This window comes from Hipposideros armiger, unplaced genomic scaffold, assembly GCF_001890085.2.
Source record: "Hipposideros armiger isolate ML-2016 unplaced genomic scaffold, ASM189008v1 scaffold_179, whole genome shotgun sequence".
Lineage (NCBI taxonomy): Eukaryota > Metazoa > Chordata > Mammalia > Chiroptera > Hipposideridae > Hipposideros > Hipposideros armiger.
The window spans coordinates 1,378,243-1,394,286 of NW_017731529.1; the positions used below are offsets into that span (position 1 = coordinate 1,378,243).

At 36.2% G+C, this 16,044-nt stretch overlaps 1 protein-coding gene across 1 annotated transcript in view; it reads right to left on the bottom strand.

Moving 5' to 3' along the window:
- Positions 1–16,044, bottom strand: part of TRIM23 (tripartite motif containing 23) — a 31,875-nt gene that overhangs the window by 9,069 nt on the left and 6,762 nt on the right. The window contains exons 3-7 of the mRNA XM_019652426.1: positions 12,752–12,873; positions 10,659–10,937; positions 9,911–10,093; positions 7,454–7,669; positions 3,543–3,677 (exon numbers count right to left, since the gene is read on the bottom strand). Of these exons, the coding sequence (XP_019507971.1) occupies positions 3,543–3,677; positions 7,454–7,669; positions 9,911–10,093; positions 10,659–10,937; positions 12,752–12,873 (935 nt within the window). The remainder of the gene's footprint in view (positions 1–3,542; positions 3,678–7,453; positions 7,670–9,910; positions 10,094–10,658; positions 10,938–12,751; positions 12,874–16,044) is intronic.

Genomic DNA, 16,044 nt, shown 5'->3' on the forward strand with positions numbered 1-16,044 from the left:
CTTCCCCCAATTCCCCAGCACTGTTCCCATCCCCCCAATTCCCCAATAAAAATCTTAAAAAAATAACAATGAGGAAAAAAATGGCTTTCCCAAAAAAACAAGAGCTGAGGGAATAAATACCAGTAGACCTGCTGTACAAGAAATGCCAAGGAGTCCTTCAAATGGAAACCAAAGGACACTAGACACGAACACAAAGATATATAAAATAATAAAATGGTAAGGGTAAATACATAAACAAATAGTAACCTGTATAATGTAATTTTGGTCCGTAAATTTAATTTTTATAGAATTGAAATAAAAATATTTTTTAAAACTATAATCCTGTTAATAGGTATACAATACATAAAGATGTAATTTGTGACATCAATAACAAAATGTAGGGGGTAGTATAGGTTTCTTGTATGCAATTGAAGTGTTATCAATTTAAAATAGAATGTTATAATTAAGATGTTTTATGTAATTAAAATGGTAAACGCACAAAAAAAATCTATAGAATATACACATAAAGAATGAGAAGGGAATCAAACCATGTCACTCACTACAAAACAATAAAACACAAAAGAAGGCAGTAAGAGGAGAAAGGAGAAACAAAAAAAGCTATAAGATATACAGAAAACAATTAACAAAATGGCAATAGTAAACTCTTACCTATTAATAATTACTTTAAATATAAATAGATTTAACTCCCCAATCAAAAGACAAAGTTTGACTAAATGGATAAAAAAAAAAACCCAAGATCCAACAATATGCTGTCTACAAGAGAGTCACTTTATATCTAATGACACACATAGGCTCAAAGTAAAAGGATGGAAAAAGATATTCCATGCAAATCATACCAAAAAGAAAGCAGAAATGGTGATCTTAACATCAGACAAAACAGACTTTAAGTTAGAAGCCCTTATAAGAGACAAGGTCATTACAGTGAGAAAAAGCTAAAGTTGCAAAGAAGATATAATAATTATATATAGTTGGATTATAAATATATGGATTAAAGCCCTAAATATGAGACCTAAAACTACAAAACTCCTAAAAGAAAACAGAGGGAAAGCTACATAACACTGGATTTGGCAATAATTTCCTAGATATGACACTGAAAGTACACTCACCAAAAGCAAAAACAGACAAATGGGACTATAGCAATCTTAAAAACTTTTGTGAATCAAAGGACAGTTGGCAGAGTGAAGAAGCAACCTAAGGATTGGGAGAAAATATTTGCAATGGATTAACAATGGATTCATATGTAGAGTATATGAAAAAATTCCTACAATTTGACAAAAAAATCAAATAACTCAATTAAAAAATAGGCAAAGGAATTGTACAAAATTTCTCTGAAGAAGATATAACATGGTCAAGAAGCATATGAAAAGATGCTTAACATCAGTAATCATGTTATGATTACTGCAAATCAAAACTACAATGAGATAGCACCACATACGAATTAAGGATGTCAACTATCAAAAAAAACCCCAAAAACCACTGTTGGTAAAAATGTAGAGAAATTATTACCCTTGTGCACTGTTGGTGGGGTTATAATATGGTGCAACCACTGTGGAAAACAGTATGGCATTTCCTCAGAAAATTAAAAATAGAACTACCATATGATCCAGCAATCCCACTTCTGGGTATATATCCAAAAGAATTGAAAGCAAGGTCTCAAAGAGATATTTGCACACCCATGTTCCTAACAGCACTATTCACAATAGCCAAAAGGTGGAAGTAACCCTAACATCCTTTGATGAATGAATGCTAAACAAAATGTATATATACAAACAATGGAATATTTAGTCTTAAAATTCAATGAAATTCTGTCACATGCTGTAACATAGATGAACTTACAGGACATCTTGCTAAATGAAATAAGCCAGTCACAAAAAGATAAACACCGATGATTCCACTTACGTGAAGTATTTAGAGTTGTCTAAATCAAAGAAGCAGAAAATAGAATGGTGGTTACCAGCAGCTGGTCAGGTGGCAGGGAATGCGAGTTATTGTTTATAAGGTATAGTTTCAGTTTGCAAGAAAACTTTCTGGAGATCTGTTTCACACAATGTGAACATACTTAACAATACTTAACTATGCACTTAAAAATGGTTCAGATGGTAAATTTTATATTATGTGTTTTTTGCCATGATAAAAAAAACAAATGTGGTACATCCTCACAATAAAGTATGTTGCAAATGTAAAAAAGGAACAGAAAATGTCACTATATACTGACTGCTATGGAGTGTTCTCCAGGACATACTCGTAAGTGACAAGGGCATGGTGCAGAAGTATGTAAGGTATTCAACCTTTAACTGTAGGGAGTGTGCAAATAAATGTATACAAATATTTCTCTATACTATTTTAAATGATGAATAAAACTAAGAAAAAAATCTTAATCGTTATCTATGGGGAAGAGAGGAAAAAGGTAGAGGGGTCAGGGACAGAAGCTAAACTGCTCTGAATGAACCCTGCTTTATAGATTTGACTCTGGATCATATATGTCAATGTTTCACATAATTATAAAACAACACTAAAGTTTTTTTTAAAAAGTCCCTAAAAATAGAAAGCAAAATGGAACACATGAACCTTTTTAAATTACGGGGGATCCACTTTAAAAGAGACCAAAATACATCCAGGCCTTGTTTGGATTCTGTCTCAACCAAGCAACTTAAAAAAAAATTTTTTTAACAATCTGGGAAATTTGAATATTAACTGAATGGGTATTATTTATTATTTAATATTTTAGTTGTGATAATGGTATTTTGTTATGTTTTTGAAAAGCGTCTTTACCTTTTAGAAATATACACGAAAATATTTCTTAGATGAAATGATACGATGTTGGGATGAAATATGTAGGGATTTATTTTAAAATAACCTGAGAGACTGCAGATAGAAAGGGGTGTAGGTAAAGGGGGGATGAAATTAAAAGTTTTTTGTTTTGTTTCCTTTTTATTTTTTTAAAGATTTTATTGGGGAGTTGGAGAAGGGGAACAGTGTTGGGGAGTTGGAGAAGGGGAACAACCAAGCTGTTGTCCTTCAATCTTAGCTGTGGAGGGTGCAGCTAGCTCAGCTCCAAGTCCAGTCACCATCCTGCTGCCCATCGGTAGCTCGCGGCCGCTCAGCTCAAGGTGCTGTGTTCAATCTTAGTTGCGGGTGGGCACAGCCCACCATCCCATGAGGGAGTCGAACCGGAAACCTTGTTGCTAAGAACGCACACTCTAGCCACTGAGCCATCCGGCCGCTTGTTGGCAAGTCAGCTCGAGCACAGCTCACTGGCCCATGTGGGAATCGAACCGATGACTCTATTGCTCAGAGCTTGCGCTCTTAACCAACTGAGCCACTGGGCTGGCCAAAATAAAAGTTTTTAAGAGTTAAAGTGGGTGATGGGTACAGGGAGATTCCTTATACCACTCCTTATTTTCCACTAATAAAAGTTTTTGGTTTTTTTTAAGTCCTCTGATTCGTAACTTTCTTACTTGTCTTTTCAAGCTGATTATCATGGGATGTAAACAATTATGATCTGTCAGAAAACCAACCTAAAAATGAATATGGTACATTACCTTTGTGAAAGTCACAGGGATGCTGGCATCCAGTTGAATGTGATCTGCAACCTCTGTAAACTGCTGTTGCTGTTTTTGCAATGTTTCCAGTAACCTTGTAATTTCTTGTTTTGCCAAGACAACTCTACAATCATCCTAGGAAAGAAAGCACAGTGTTTCTTGTAAACATGTTAAAGAAATAAGGAAAAAAGAGGTATCATCAAAACTCAAGAAAAGCTCTTTTAACATTACAGTATTCAGAGTTAATTTAAATGTAAATTTGACTAGGACAATTATAATCAGGCATTAATAAATAATTTAACAACTTATCATCAGAAGAATGAATAAACTGTGGTATATTCACAAATGCAACATATTCTATCACTATGAGAATGGGCCACAATTCAATGTGATATGAATTTTACAAACATAATACAGAGTAAAAGAAGAAATTACATGAAGAGTTCATACTGTATGATTCCATTTATATTAATTACCAAAATAGGCAAAAATCAGGTATTCATTAGAAATCAGAATAGTGGTCTAACTTTGAGGGAAAAGGCAAGTAGTTACCAGAAGGGAGTCTGAAGGGTTTCTGGGGTGCTGGTAATGTTCTGTTACTTGATCTGGGTACTGGTGATACAGTAATGTCCAGTCTGAAAATTCTGCCAGCTGAACACTTATGAACACATTGCTGTATGTATACTGTACTTCTATAAAATGTTTTAAAAATAATTTAAGATATACATGTACTGGTTTAAAAAAATAAAAAAAGACTACAGGTCAAACTGACAAGCCTCTCTCTCACTTTAGATCTCCAGGCCCTTTCCTCAAAGTCAAGCACTTTCCAGTTTCTTAAATATTATTCCAGATATTCTACACACATGCCAATATATTCTTCATAACACAGATATCTCCCAACAACATGTAAGTTCCATGACAGAAGGGTGGTGTTGGTTTTTGCTCACTGTTGCATATTCATATTAGCTGATAGCAATTCCATTGTTCAAATTGCTCAAAACAATAACCTTGAAGTCAGTCTTCCCTTCTCCTCCCTAATGCCCCATAAACAAATCCTATCGATTATCCAGAATCTGGGCCCTTCTATCCCCACTATCCAAGCCAGTTTTCTCTCTCACTTGGAATTCTACAACAGCCTCCTAAGCATCTACAACAGCCTCCTTCCATCTTTGTCCTCCTCCAATCTATTTTTTATACATCAGCCGAATGATCCTTTTCAAAAGTAAAATCAAGTCATTCTTGTGCTCAAAACCCCATAATGGTTTCCACATTTCAGTTAGTAGAAGTTGAAGTCCTTCCAATGGCCCACAAGGCTTCCCTTATTACCTCTTACCTCTGATTTCAGCTTCCATTTCTCCCTCCTTCACTTACTCTATTCCAGCCACCATGGCCTCTTTTTCTGTTTCTCAAACACACAGGCATGCTACCCTAGGGTTTTTGCTCTAACCATTTTCTCGGCTGTAATGTTCTTCCTCCCAGTAGGGCAAGAACTAATTCCTTCCCTTCTTCCTCTGAGCCTTTGCTCAAATTTCACTGTCTCAATAACCTGACCCTGGCTATTTAATAATACAATCTGCTGTACCTCCACACTTTTTCTTTTTTCCTTAGCTCTTATCACTTTTTCATAAACTATATAATTTACTTATTTAATATGGTTACGGCTTATTGTCTGTCTTCTTCTTGCTAGAACACTAATCCCACAAAATTTTGGCTTTTTGCTTTTTTTGCTTACTGATATATCACATGCACCTAGAATGTACGTGGCATATAGTAGGCCCTCACTACATATTTGCTAAATGAATAAACAAATCCTCACCATTCAGCATCATGCCTTGAAGTTAGAGGAGAGGGATAATTAGGTTTTATTCTCAAATTTGGTAATAAATGTCTGATGTTCTATTCATGCCTCTGTTCAATTACTTTGTGGCAGGAACTTTTAAGAATATTGGTTGGGGTTAGAGTTCTAATGGCCAAAAATCAGAACAAAACTAATAGGTACATATGAAGAATGAATCAGACTCCAATTTCATTAGCATTAACATAGTGAGATAATACCACATCATTAACAATTATTAGCCACTTCGACACAATGCTTCAGAAACTAAAATACTTCCAAATATTTCAGTAACTACAAACATACTTTTTAATACAATAAATATAAAATTATTATAAAGTTTTCAAGTAAATGTGATTTAGGACATAATCCATTTTGATTTTGCTGTGTGGCTTGCTTACCCATCTGAACAAGTATTTACTAAGTTCTTTCTATCCAGATACAAAGAAGTTAGAGCTACAAAGATAAACAAGATTCATCTCGTCAACATCTAGGACAAATATTCATACTGTATCATTCGGGATCAAATCAGGAGACAAAACCCACACACACTTACGTGAACAGAAAGAACTTAATGTGAAGAACCGTTAACTAGATGTAATTATAGCTACCACACCCAGGGCTAGGGTAACAAAGGGGAGATGCTAGATTAAAACTTAGAAATTTACAGGTGGGGATCCACAGAGCTCAAACTCAGATATCTCAGAAAGGTGGTATTCCCAAGCAAATGGGAACCCACAAGAAATCACTTCCGCCTTCCAGTCTCTCTCTACTGTCCCTTACTGGCAGAGGCTAAACTAACATGGAGCCAGCTGGCAAAGCAGGTATGTGGTTTCTAGAGTTCCAGTCCCAACATTCCAAAGCAGAAGACAGAAGAATAGGATTGGAGCTCAAAGACAATATACATGAAGTACTATAATTCAATGTGATAAGGACTAAATGACAGCTAAAACTGATGTGATTACAGCCTGGTCACATTCATAAGTCTAATCAGATATTTGATTTGGAGAAAAAAACTCTACAATGGTCAAAAGTTTAGCTCAATGGGCCAGCCGTGTGGCGCGTTGATTAAGAGTTGGCTTGGGAGTGCCGGCTCTGAGCAGCAGGGCCACGGTTCAGATCCCAAATGAGGGCCAGTGATGCTGCGCCCTCTACAGCTAAGATGGTGAATTACAGCTAGACTTGGAGCTGGGCTGCTGTGAGTCGCCGGCGACGGCATCGGCTGCTGTGGGGCTGCCATGAGCTACTGTGAGTGGCTGGCAGCCAGTGTGATCGGCTGGCATTTAGCACGAGCTGCCGTGAGCGGCCGTCCAGTGGCCGGCGACTGATCTGCCTCACCCGGGATAAGCTCAATGATAACACCAACATGGGCCAGTGAAGCGACGTCCTCCACAACTAGACTGAAGAACAAAAGGACAGCAACTTGTCTGTTCCCCTTCCCCGATTCCCCAACGCTGTTCCCCTCCCACAATTCCCCAATAAAATCTTTAAAAAAAAAGTTTAGCTCTACAGTGAATTGAAATCAACAATTAGCAATATATCAGTAAAGATAAGATAGACTGCAGCTTATCCGGAATTCCTAGGGCAATAATTAGCCTTATATTGCCCACTCATGAACACAAATCCAACATACCCCCCTCAAAAAAAAAAAAAAAAAGAATACGGAAGAGAGAGCTTCAAAGAATAGCAAATATTTAAACTAGCCTTTGAAGAAGGCTTTCCATTATCAGAAGAGGAAGTTATAAGCCCACCAAGCAGAAACAATAGTACATGCTTGGCAAAGAAGAGTAAAACGGCTTGGCATGACTGAAGAATGACAAGAAGTTAAGTTCTAGGACCAATGTTTTCATGGTTGGAAGAGCACATGAAGGAGAGGACACTGATAGGGCTGGTGGAGTAATTTAAGGTTAGAGACTGTCCTAAGCACAATACTAATGCATACAGTAACATGTAATAATAATATACAAATATTTATTAAAGTGATAAGACAGATTAGTGTGTGCCTATGGTAATTATCTACTTAACCTTACTAATCCTCCTTCTTAAACTATGTCCTTCCCATGTTTCAACTACCTACCTGTTGCAAAGTCTTTTCACAATGGAGACAGGCTGTTGAAACCTGGGACAACAAAATAGTCATATCTTCTTGTTGCTGCCTGAGCCAAATCAGTTTTTCTCGAACATGAGCATCAACAACACTTAGAGCCATTTCTTCTTGACGACACAGAGTTTCATGTAGGTCAGAAAAATAAGCTCGGACACATGACCGGGCATTCTCCGCAGTACCTGGTACCTAAGGAAATAAAAATAAGTTCTATCACCCCAATAAATTTAATAAAAAAAGTTTAAAACAACTGTAACCATAACAAAGATTGTGTATGTGAAATAATGAAAATTTAAATACCATCTATATCCTTAAAAATTTCTAAAATTTGTATCTCCACACTAGGTACTTCCCCTTAACTACAGCCTTTGGATAGCCAACTTTTTAAATGACATCTCAAGCAAAATGGAATACCTAATCTCCAGTCTCTTCTACCCACAAAACTATTTCCTCCAACTCAATAAATAGCAACTCCATCCTCCAGGTTGTTCAAGACAAAAAAATTGGAGTCATCTTTAATACATCTCTTTTGTATCCCAAAACTCGTCCCTCAACAAATTCTGTGGACTTCAGAATATATCCAGAACCTAATCATGCCTCAGCACCTCCACTTCTATCAACCTGATTCAAGCCATTATCATTTCCCACCCGATTATTCTAAGTCTTCTAATTGTCTCACTAAGTCTACCACTGCCCTCTACAATGTATTCTCAACCCAGCAGCCAGGCTGATCCTATAAAATAGTAAGTCAGACAGATAATTTTTCTTTTGCTCAAAAGTCTTCAATGGTTTCCCATTCCTCTCATAGTAAATGCCAAAGTCCTTTATATGGGGTGTTCAAGGACAGACTCCCTACGAAAGGCACATCTGAGCAAAGGCCTGTAGGAGGTAAAAGAGGGAAGCACACAAATATCTTGAGGAAGAGCGTTCCTGGTAGAAAGAAGAGCAAGTGCCTATATAAGGCCCTTTCTGACTTCAACTCTTGCTATGGCCCTCCCCATTCTACTCTCGCTACTTAGCCTCCTCACAGTTTCTTAAGCACACCAGGCACACTCCAATTTCAGGGCCTGTTTGCACTTGTTTTTTCTCTGCCTGGAATGCTCTTCCCCAAAATATCTGCATGGTTCCCTTTCTCATCTTCTTTAGGTCTTTGCTCAATGTCCCCTTCTCAGGGAATCTGTCCTCAAATACCCCATATAAATGTGCACTCCCCCTTTCAATTGTTTTTCTCCAAAGCACCTAACATACTTCTGCCATAAGTATTTTACTTACTTATCATCCCTCTCCTCACAGTAGAATGTAAAGTATGCAAAAGCAGAGCTTTTTGACATGTACAGTGGTGTCTCCTCAGCAAGAACAGTGCTAGAACAGTGTCTAGCAGTTGCTATGTGTCAATAATATTTGCTGAGGGGATGAATAAAATATTTCCACTCTAGCACAATGTCTAATAGAACTTTCTGTGATGATGGACATGTTCTGTATCTGTGCTGTCCAATATAGCAGCTAGTAGCTACAGGTACTTGAAGTATACTTGAAATGTAGCTAGTGAAACTGAAGAACTAAATTTAAAATTTTGAATTTATTTTTTAAATAATTTAAACTTAAATAGCCACATGTGGCTAATGGCTACTATATTTGATGGAGCAGTTCTAACATTATTCCTCAGTGACTTAGCTTTAAATGTTTGGTTACCAAAGAAAAACATTACGTTTTGTCTGTACCTGTATCTTATATTCCCATCTGAAAAGATTCCTTTCTCTATAATTCAATTTTAAAAAGTAACTACAATTACCACCATAGTTCCTTCCTTCTTCTCTTCACAGCCAAATTTCTTAAAAGTTAAACACATTGTTTTTCCAATTCTCTGATTCACTGGAGAGTATCTCCCCTTCATTATTTCACAGAAATAATAATTTGACATTCAAATTAAACTTTCACCTTGGTCCCATTTTCCCCTCCCAAAACACTTCCTTTCCTCTCCCATTAGTGCATATACCATCTGCCCAGCTGAAAAAGTAGAAACTCAGACATCGGGCCTGACCCTCCCAGTTACCTATCCATTTAACACATGCTTCACTCTCTGGGACAACTCACTCTCCACCTCACTCTTCTCCCTGACTAAATCCCTTCTAATCTCAGTTTAGATATCGCGTCTTCTGGGAAGTCTTACCTGACTCACCTAAATTGCTGCCCTTTTTATGCAGTGCCAAGGCATCCTGTACTTCTCCCACAAAATAAACAGTTACCACCCCTGAAACTGTCTCTCTTCTATGACGGATTATAAGTTCCATGAAGACAGAGACTTTTTTAAAAAAAATTTCCCAGTGATTAGTGCAGTACTGGCACAGTGCACCTGCTCAATAAATACTAGGAGGTAAAAGGTAAAATGGAAAACAGGCAAAAAGGTAAAGAAGAAACAAAAATCCATACATGTTCTGTGTGGGCCATTCCAATCCCATCTTCCACTATTTGTTCTCCTCCTTCAATGTGCTGAACGATTCCAACTAATTTTCTGGAATAATCTGAGATTTCCTCAGTGAAGGTCCGTATGCAGTGAGCCATATCTAAAATTGATGCTCGGATCTGGTTAGCTTCAGGTTCCAATACTGAATGCTATAAAATGCAATATAATTATAGAAAAGAACTCATAGTATTGACTAATGATATAAACAGCTATTTAACTCACTCCTATTAATAAAAAACAGCATCAGCCACAAGTTTTTATAACACATTTACAAAAAAGCACAGCATATGAAATACTAATTTGCTCATGCAAAAACTATTTATCTCGCACAGAAATAATTTAAAATTTGGAAGTTCACTTATCACTAAATAAGAACCCAAGAGACTCTCTCTCAAATTTTATCATAAGCAGTAGTTCATCAGTAGCCATAAATATTGTCAAAACAATCCAATTAATTATGAAAACATGCACACAAGGAAGAGAACTTTGTTTCCTGCTGGAAAGCTATTTTTCAGTAAAGAAAGAATCATGAAGCCTCGCTGAATTATTGTTATTCAGAAATTAAATCTCACTTCTTTTCAGGCTATCAAGCTCCACTCATTCATCATTTAACTCTTCTTCAATCCCTGCTTTTACTATAAAGAACCAAGTCAGTGAAAACAAATGGGGGGCTGCTAAACTAGGTAGAGTCATCAAGTTTAATTATATTCATACCTTGTGACCTTGGTGTTTTCCATATTCTTTGCAGACACAGCACATAAGTGGGCTAGTTTGACAACCTTCTTCCAAGCAAACAAACTCAATGGCATGCACCTGATGCTGACAGCACATGGTTTTCTCATGAGGTTTATCAGCTAGTGGCACTCGCCTGTGCTTGGCTAACGTCTTTGTAGAATGTGTAACTTGGGAACACTCTGAGCACAAGTGAGTTGCACATACAGTGCAATACACAGAGGCAACATGAGCTTCATCTTCATCGCAACGAATGATGCTCTGATAAACAAAAAATTAATGTCTTAAAACTGAACCCCAATCACTAAAACATAACAAATTTTGAAATACAAAAGCCCATAATCTCTTTAACTAACCAGACTTTATATCTGAAAACATACTGGTAATTAAGTACAAAAGTCATTTGCTACTCAACTGAGAAAGTATTCATTTCTATGAGTGAGAAGCTATTCCCAAAATTGATTATCAATAAATGCTATGAATTTGAAACCAAAAGTAAAACTATTCTCATAGATTCACAATCAATACAAAGATATCTGCCATGAAATCCCCTCACTTTACACAAAGAAACTAAACAATAGAGGTTAGAAGTCTTTTTTAAAGACTAAAAAAACTAATATTCAATACCCATCTACTGCTTTAAATATTATTTGTGATGATGAGGTATAGGAAGAAGAGAAGCACAAATGCATTTAGATAACCAGGGGGTGTGCATCAGAATCAGCTGGGAAGCTTTTAAAAACAGGGATACCAAGACTTCAACCTGGAAAATATTTATTTCAGTAGAGTGTAGATGAAGACTGAGCTTGTGTATTTTTTTCTAAAGCTCCACAGGTTGAGTCCATTGCACTGTTCTGGTTGAAAGTCACTGATTTAAAGAATTTTTAAAAAAATAACATATTATATGTAAGCTTTTATATATTTTTTCTAATTTTCATGAATTACTAAACAGCATTTCAAGTTGGAAAGTTTTCCATGTCAGATAACCAAGAATGCTATGGAAACTTTTGCTGAATATTAAAAGACCGTAATTGGAAAGGGAGAGATTTGGCATAAATTTTTCCAGAAATAAAAATTAAAAAATACATCAATGATGTCATTCAATATCACATGAAATAAAAAGAACCCAAAGTTAACCAGTTTTGTTTGCAATTATGAGAGATGTGCATATGTAAAATAAAAAATTAATGTCTTCTATTTTCCAGACCTAATAACTTACAAGGTCAACATTAGATATTACTCTAATGTCTTCTGAAACAAGGTAAAAGATACAGCATGTGAAAGAACTGAAAAAATTTCAGAAAACAAGTCTTCAGTTTGAAATTCATTTCGCTGATTCACTAAGAAATCATGATCTAATAAAAGAGAAGTGAAATCAATCTGATATGTTTTCCATGATATTAAATATATGGTTTTAAAGTTGATCACCAAAATCATTAACTGTTATCTACTACATCTATTCTTATATCCAGAACAGTCTATGAGCTATGCAGACAACTCTTGAAGTGTTAAAAATGTATTTTAACCTCTGTTAGTGGACTTCTAATAATTACTGGATATTTACCCGTCTGGACGAAGAAAATACACCTACCAATAATTTACCCTTCTTATCAAAATATTTAATAGTAGTAATTCCCACAAGAGCTACTGGTATCTTTAAGGCTTTTTACCTCTACACTCTACATTAAATTGCCTCTTTCATGGAATTCCTCTTTCTTTGAGTATTATTGACTGCTTCACTTTTGCATCCTCTACTTTAATACAGCTTACGTGTCTTTACTCTGCCATAATCTTCTTACTCTTACACTTTACCCTTGGACAGAACTGAACTATGATAAAGAGACAAGTTTATACACAAAACATAGTTTGGGTATAGTATTTTCAAGGAATTCAAGTTTCGTTTTGCTTTTGTTCTACTGAGAGCCTTAAGAACTGTAATGTAGTGAAAAGTTGTGTTTCTGGGGTCCTGCCTGCTGGAGTAAGTGAGGTAATATTGTGCTTTTAATGGCAAGTATTTTAAATTAAATGAAAAAATTCATGCTTATAATAAATATTTCACCAAATTTAATCAATACCTCTCCAGATATCCCAATGGCTTCTTCTGCAGCACCATACTGACCAATATGTCCATTCTGCAGTCGTTCCAAAAGCTCCAATAAAGCAAAATTTTTTTTCAATCCCCAGACACCTGAATCTCCTAGAATATAAAAATAAAATCCAAATCTAACAGAATGAAATATTAATCATTTTACCTCAAGCCTCAATAGTAATTTCTAAGTCATATAGTTTAGTCATTAATAATGTCTAAATTTCAACAATTCAAATTGTCCCAATTTTCTTTTTATGCTAGAACAATTATCTTAATATCATCATTAAAAAACAGAACTCTTCAGCATTCTCAGTAGAAACACACTTGAAAGTTATATTATTTTTCTATCATTTAACTTTATAAATCCTATTTTGTCATTGACTTTTTTTTTTTTTTAAGATTTTTATTGGGTAATTGGGGGGATGGGAACAGTACTGGGGAATTAGGGGAAGGGGAACAGACAAGTTGCTGTCGTTTTGTTCTTCAATCTAGTTGTGGAGGACACTGCTTCACTGGCCCAAGTTGGCACCATCATTGCGCTCTTCCCTGGCGAGGCAGATCAGTCGCCGGCTTCTGGACGGCCGCTCACTGCGGCTGCTGGCCGCTCACGTTGGCTGCTGGCAACACACGGTAGCCCATGGCAACCCACTGCCACAGGGGCTGCAGCCTACGCCGTCGCCGGCGACTCATGGCAACCCAGCTCCAGGTTGAGCTGTTGTTCAGCATCTTAGCTGTGGAGGGCAGTGTCACTGGCCCTCATATGTGGGATCCGAACCGGGGCCCTCTGGCATCCCAAGCGAGTTCTTAACCATCGCGCCACTCGGCCGGCCCTGTCATTGACTTTTAAAACAAGTGCTTTGAAATATTTTATAGCAACGTACAGTAAGAAATACAATTTACACTGTATTTACAGGATCATGTATCATATATATAACTGAAACAAACATTTCCCTCACCAGTATTGATCCTTACAGTGTGTAACACACTGATGTTTTTAGTTCTATTTCATTTTTAAAAAAATCTGTCACAACCAATTAAATTGATTTCATGACCACAAATAAGCTATGACTCATGTTTGAAAACCACTGTATGAAAGATACACTTAATCTAAAATAAATCCATCTCTAACTGAACTGGAACTAAAACAACTAAAGATAATATTTTCCCCCACCCCTCCTCTAACCTAGAACCCTATAGAAGCCTGTCACTGTATAAACTTCTCACGCAAATATACAGAGCCTCACACCAAAGCAAGATAACAATCCCTTTTAGGTAGGTAAGACTCTAGGCGCATTTGAATAAGGAACAATGCTTCTTTCCCCAGAACTGACCATAAAAGGTCAGATGAGCATGCATATGTGCATGCATACATATTCTCATTCTCATTCATTCTTTCTTTTTCTCTCTCTCTTCTCTCCTCTCTCTCTCTCTCTTCCTGAGCCTATAAATAAAAGCCAGATCCCTCAGCAGTTAGAAGGAATATGTCTGTTATGGTGAGCTTCTATGCACAAATACCATCTGACACATAGCTGTGACCTAATACATATTCACTGAATGAATAAATAAAATAAACAAATAAATAAATGGATGATGAGGTCACTGGCTGCAGGGATCCTCTTTGTCTTAGCTGACCTTTCCTTAAAGTAAAAAAAAAACAAGGCAAGAGAGAGAGAGAGAGAGAGAGAGAGAGAGAGAGAGAGAGAGAGAGAGAGAGCGCGAGCGAGCGAGCGCGGGAGGAAGGAAAACCACTTATGGTTCTCCAAAACATGTTCAAATTAGGCTAAATATCTTTAGCCTTCTATCTGACTTCTGTGACCTCCTTTCCCACGTATTTTTATGTAACCCACCACCAAGCGTTTCTCCCTGAACTTTGCCACCCTACAAGGCCTTCTCATTGTTTTAATTATTCACATATATTCTACAACAAGCTGAGTTGTGTCTACTCTACTTACATAATGGCAAAGAAGTATACTGAGTCCTTTATTTAAAAATATTGTCTTCACAATCTTCTAAATATTGTCATTATATAATGAACATGTACACATAAACTCCTAGAAGTATCTATCTACTGCCTAGTATATCACTAATACTTCTGTAACTGTCAAAATAACTCTAAAATCTCAATGGCTTAAAACAACAAAGATTTACTTCTTGCTCATACAACAGCTCAGGGGTTGGAGAAGACAAGAAAGGTTGTGTTCCCTACTGTCCATGATCAGCGACACAGGCCACTGAGCCTCCAACCACCAGGACCACCTCACTACAGTGGGGAAAAGGAGTTACTGCAAATCATGCTATGTATTTACTTAAATCTACCAAAACCTTAAGAAAACTACTCTTCCCTACAATACATCCCTTCTTAACAGCTTCTATCTGGAAGTTAACACTGCAATTTTATTCATATTTCACTGGTTAAAAGAAAATCACACAGTCATACCTAACTATAATATAAGAGGGCAGAGAAGTATAATTTTACCAAGTGGACAGAAAAGAAGAACCAGAAACATTTCTGAATCGTACTGACAACTACCACAAATAACTACTATTATAATATTCTTCTTGGACTAGAGAAGAATTCTGATTCTGATTCTCACGTTAACAGATTTCTTCTTTAGAAGGAGGAATTACAAATGATTTTTTCTTCTTCATACCTTTCTAGATTTTCACATTTTCTGTACTATTCCTATAGTACAATTAAAAATAGATTTTAAAAAATAATGATATCAAACTATATCAAGGGTCATTAACACATATTCCCTAGGCTAAAATCCCAGTAAAAAACTAACCTATGAGGTATAGTAATTACAATGCATACTCAAGGCATAGCTATTGATTTGCTTTTCCTAATGTTCATATGATAGCAGTCACGTTTAATTTCAACCTAGGATATGACTAACCATTCCATCATAAATTTCCAGTTTAAACACTGAGGATGGTAATACCCATTAATTTAAACACTGAGAAAGGTGACAAGAATCAGCATATTCTGATTCCCAGGACCACGAGTTTTTGTTTTATAATTAGCCAAAAAACATATCAACGAAGGATTTTTGGTACTTTTATTTCTTAATATATCAGAAGTGTTTCATAATTTTAATCATTTTTAAAATTTATGTAGAGAAGGTACAGTATCCCTCAAAAAGGTAGAAGGGTCCAGCCTCCATTTGCAAAATTACCATTGCTAAAATGTATATTTCTGTAGTTTTCTATAAAGATAGTATGATATCTTACAGAATAAAAGGCCAAATAAAAGAATGTTGAAATACAGACATCTCCCCC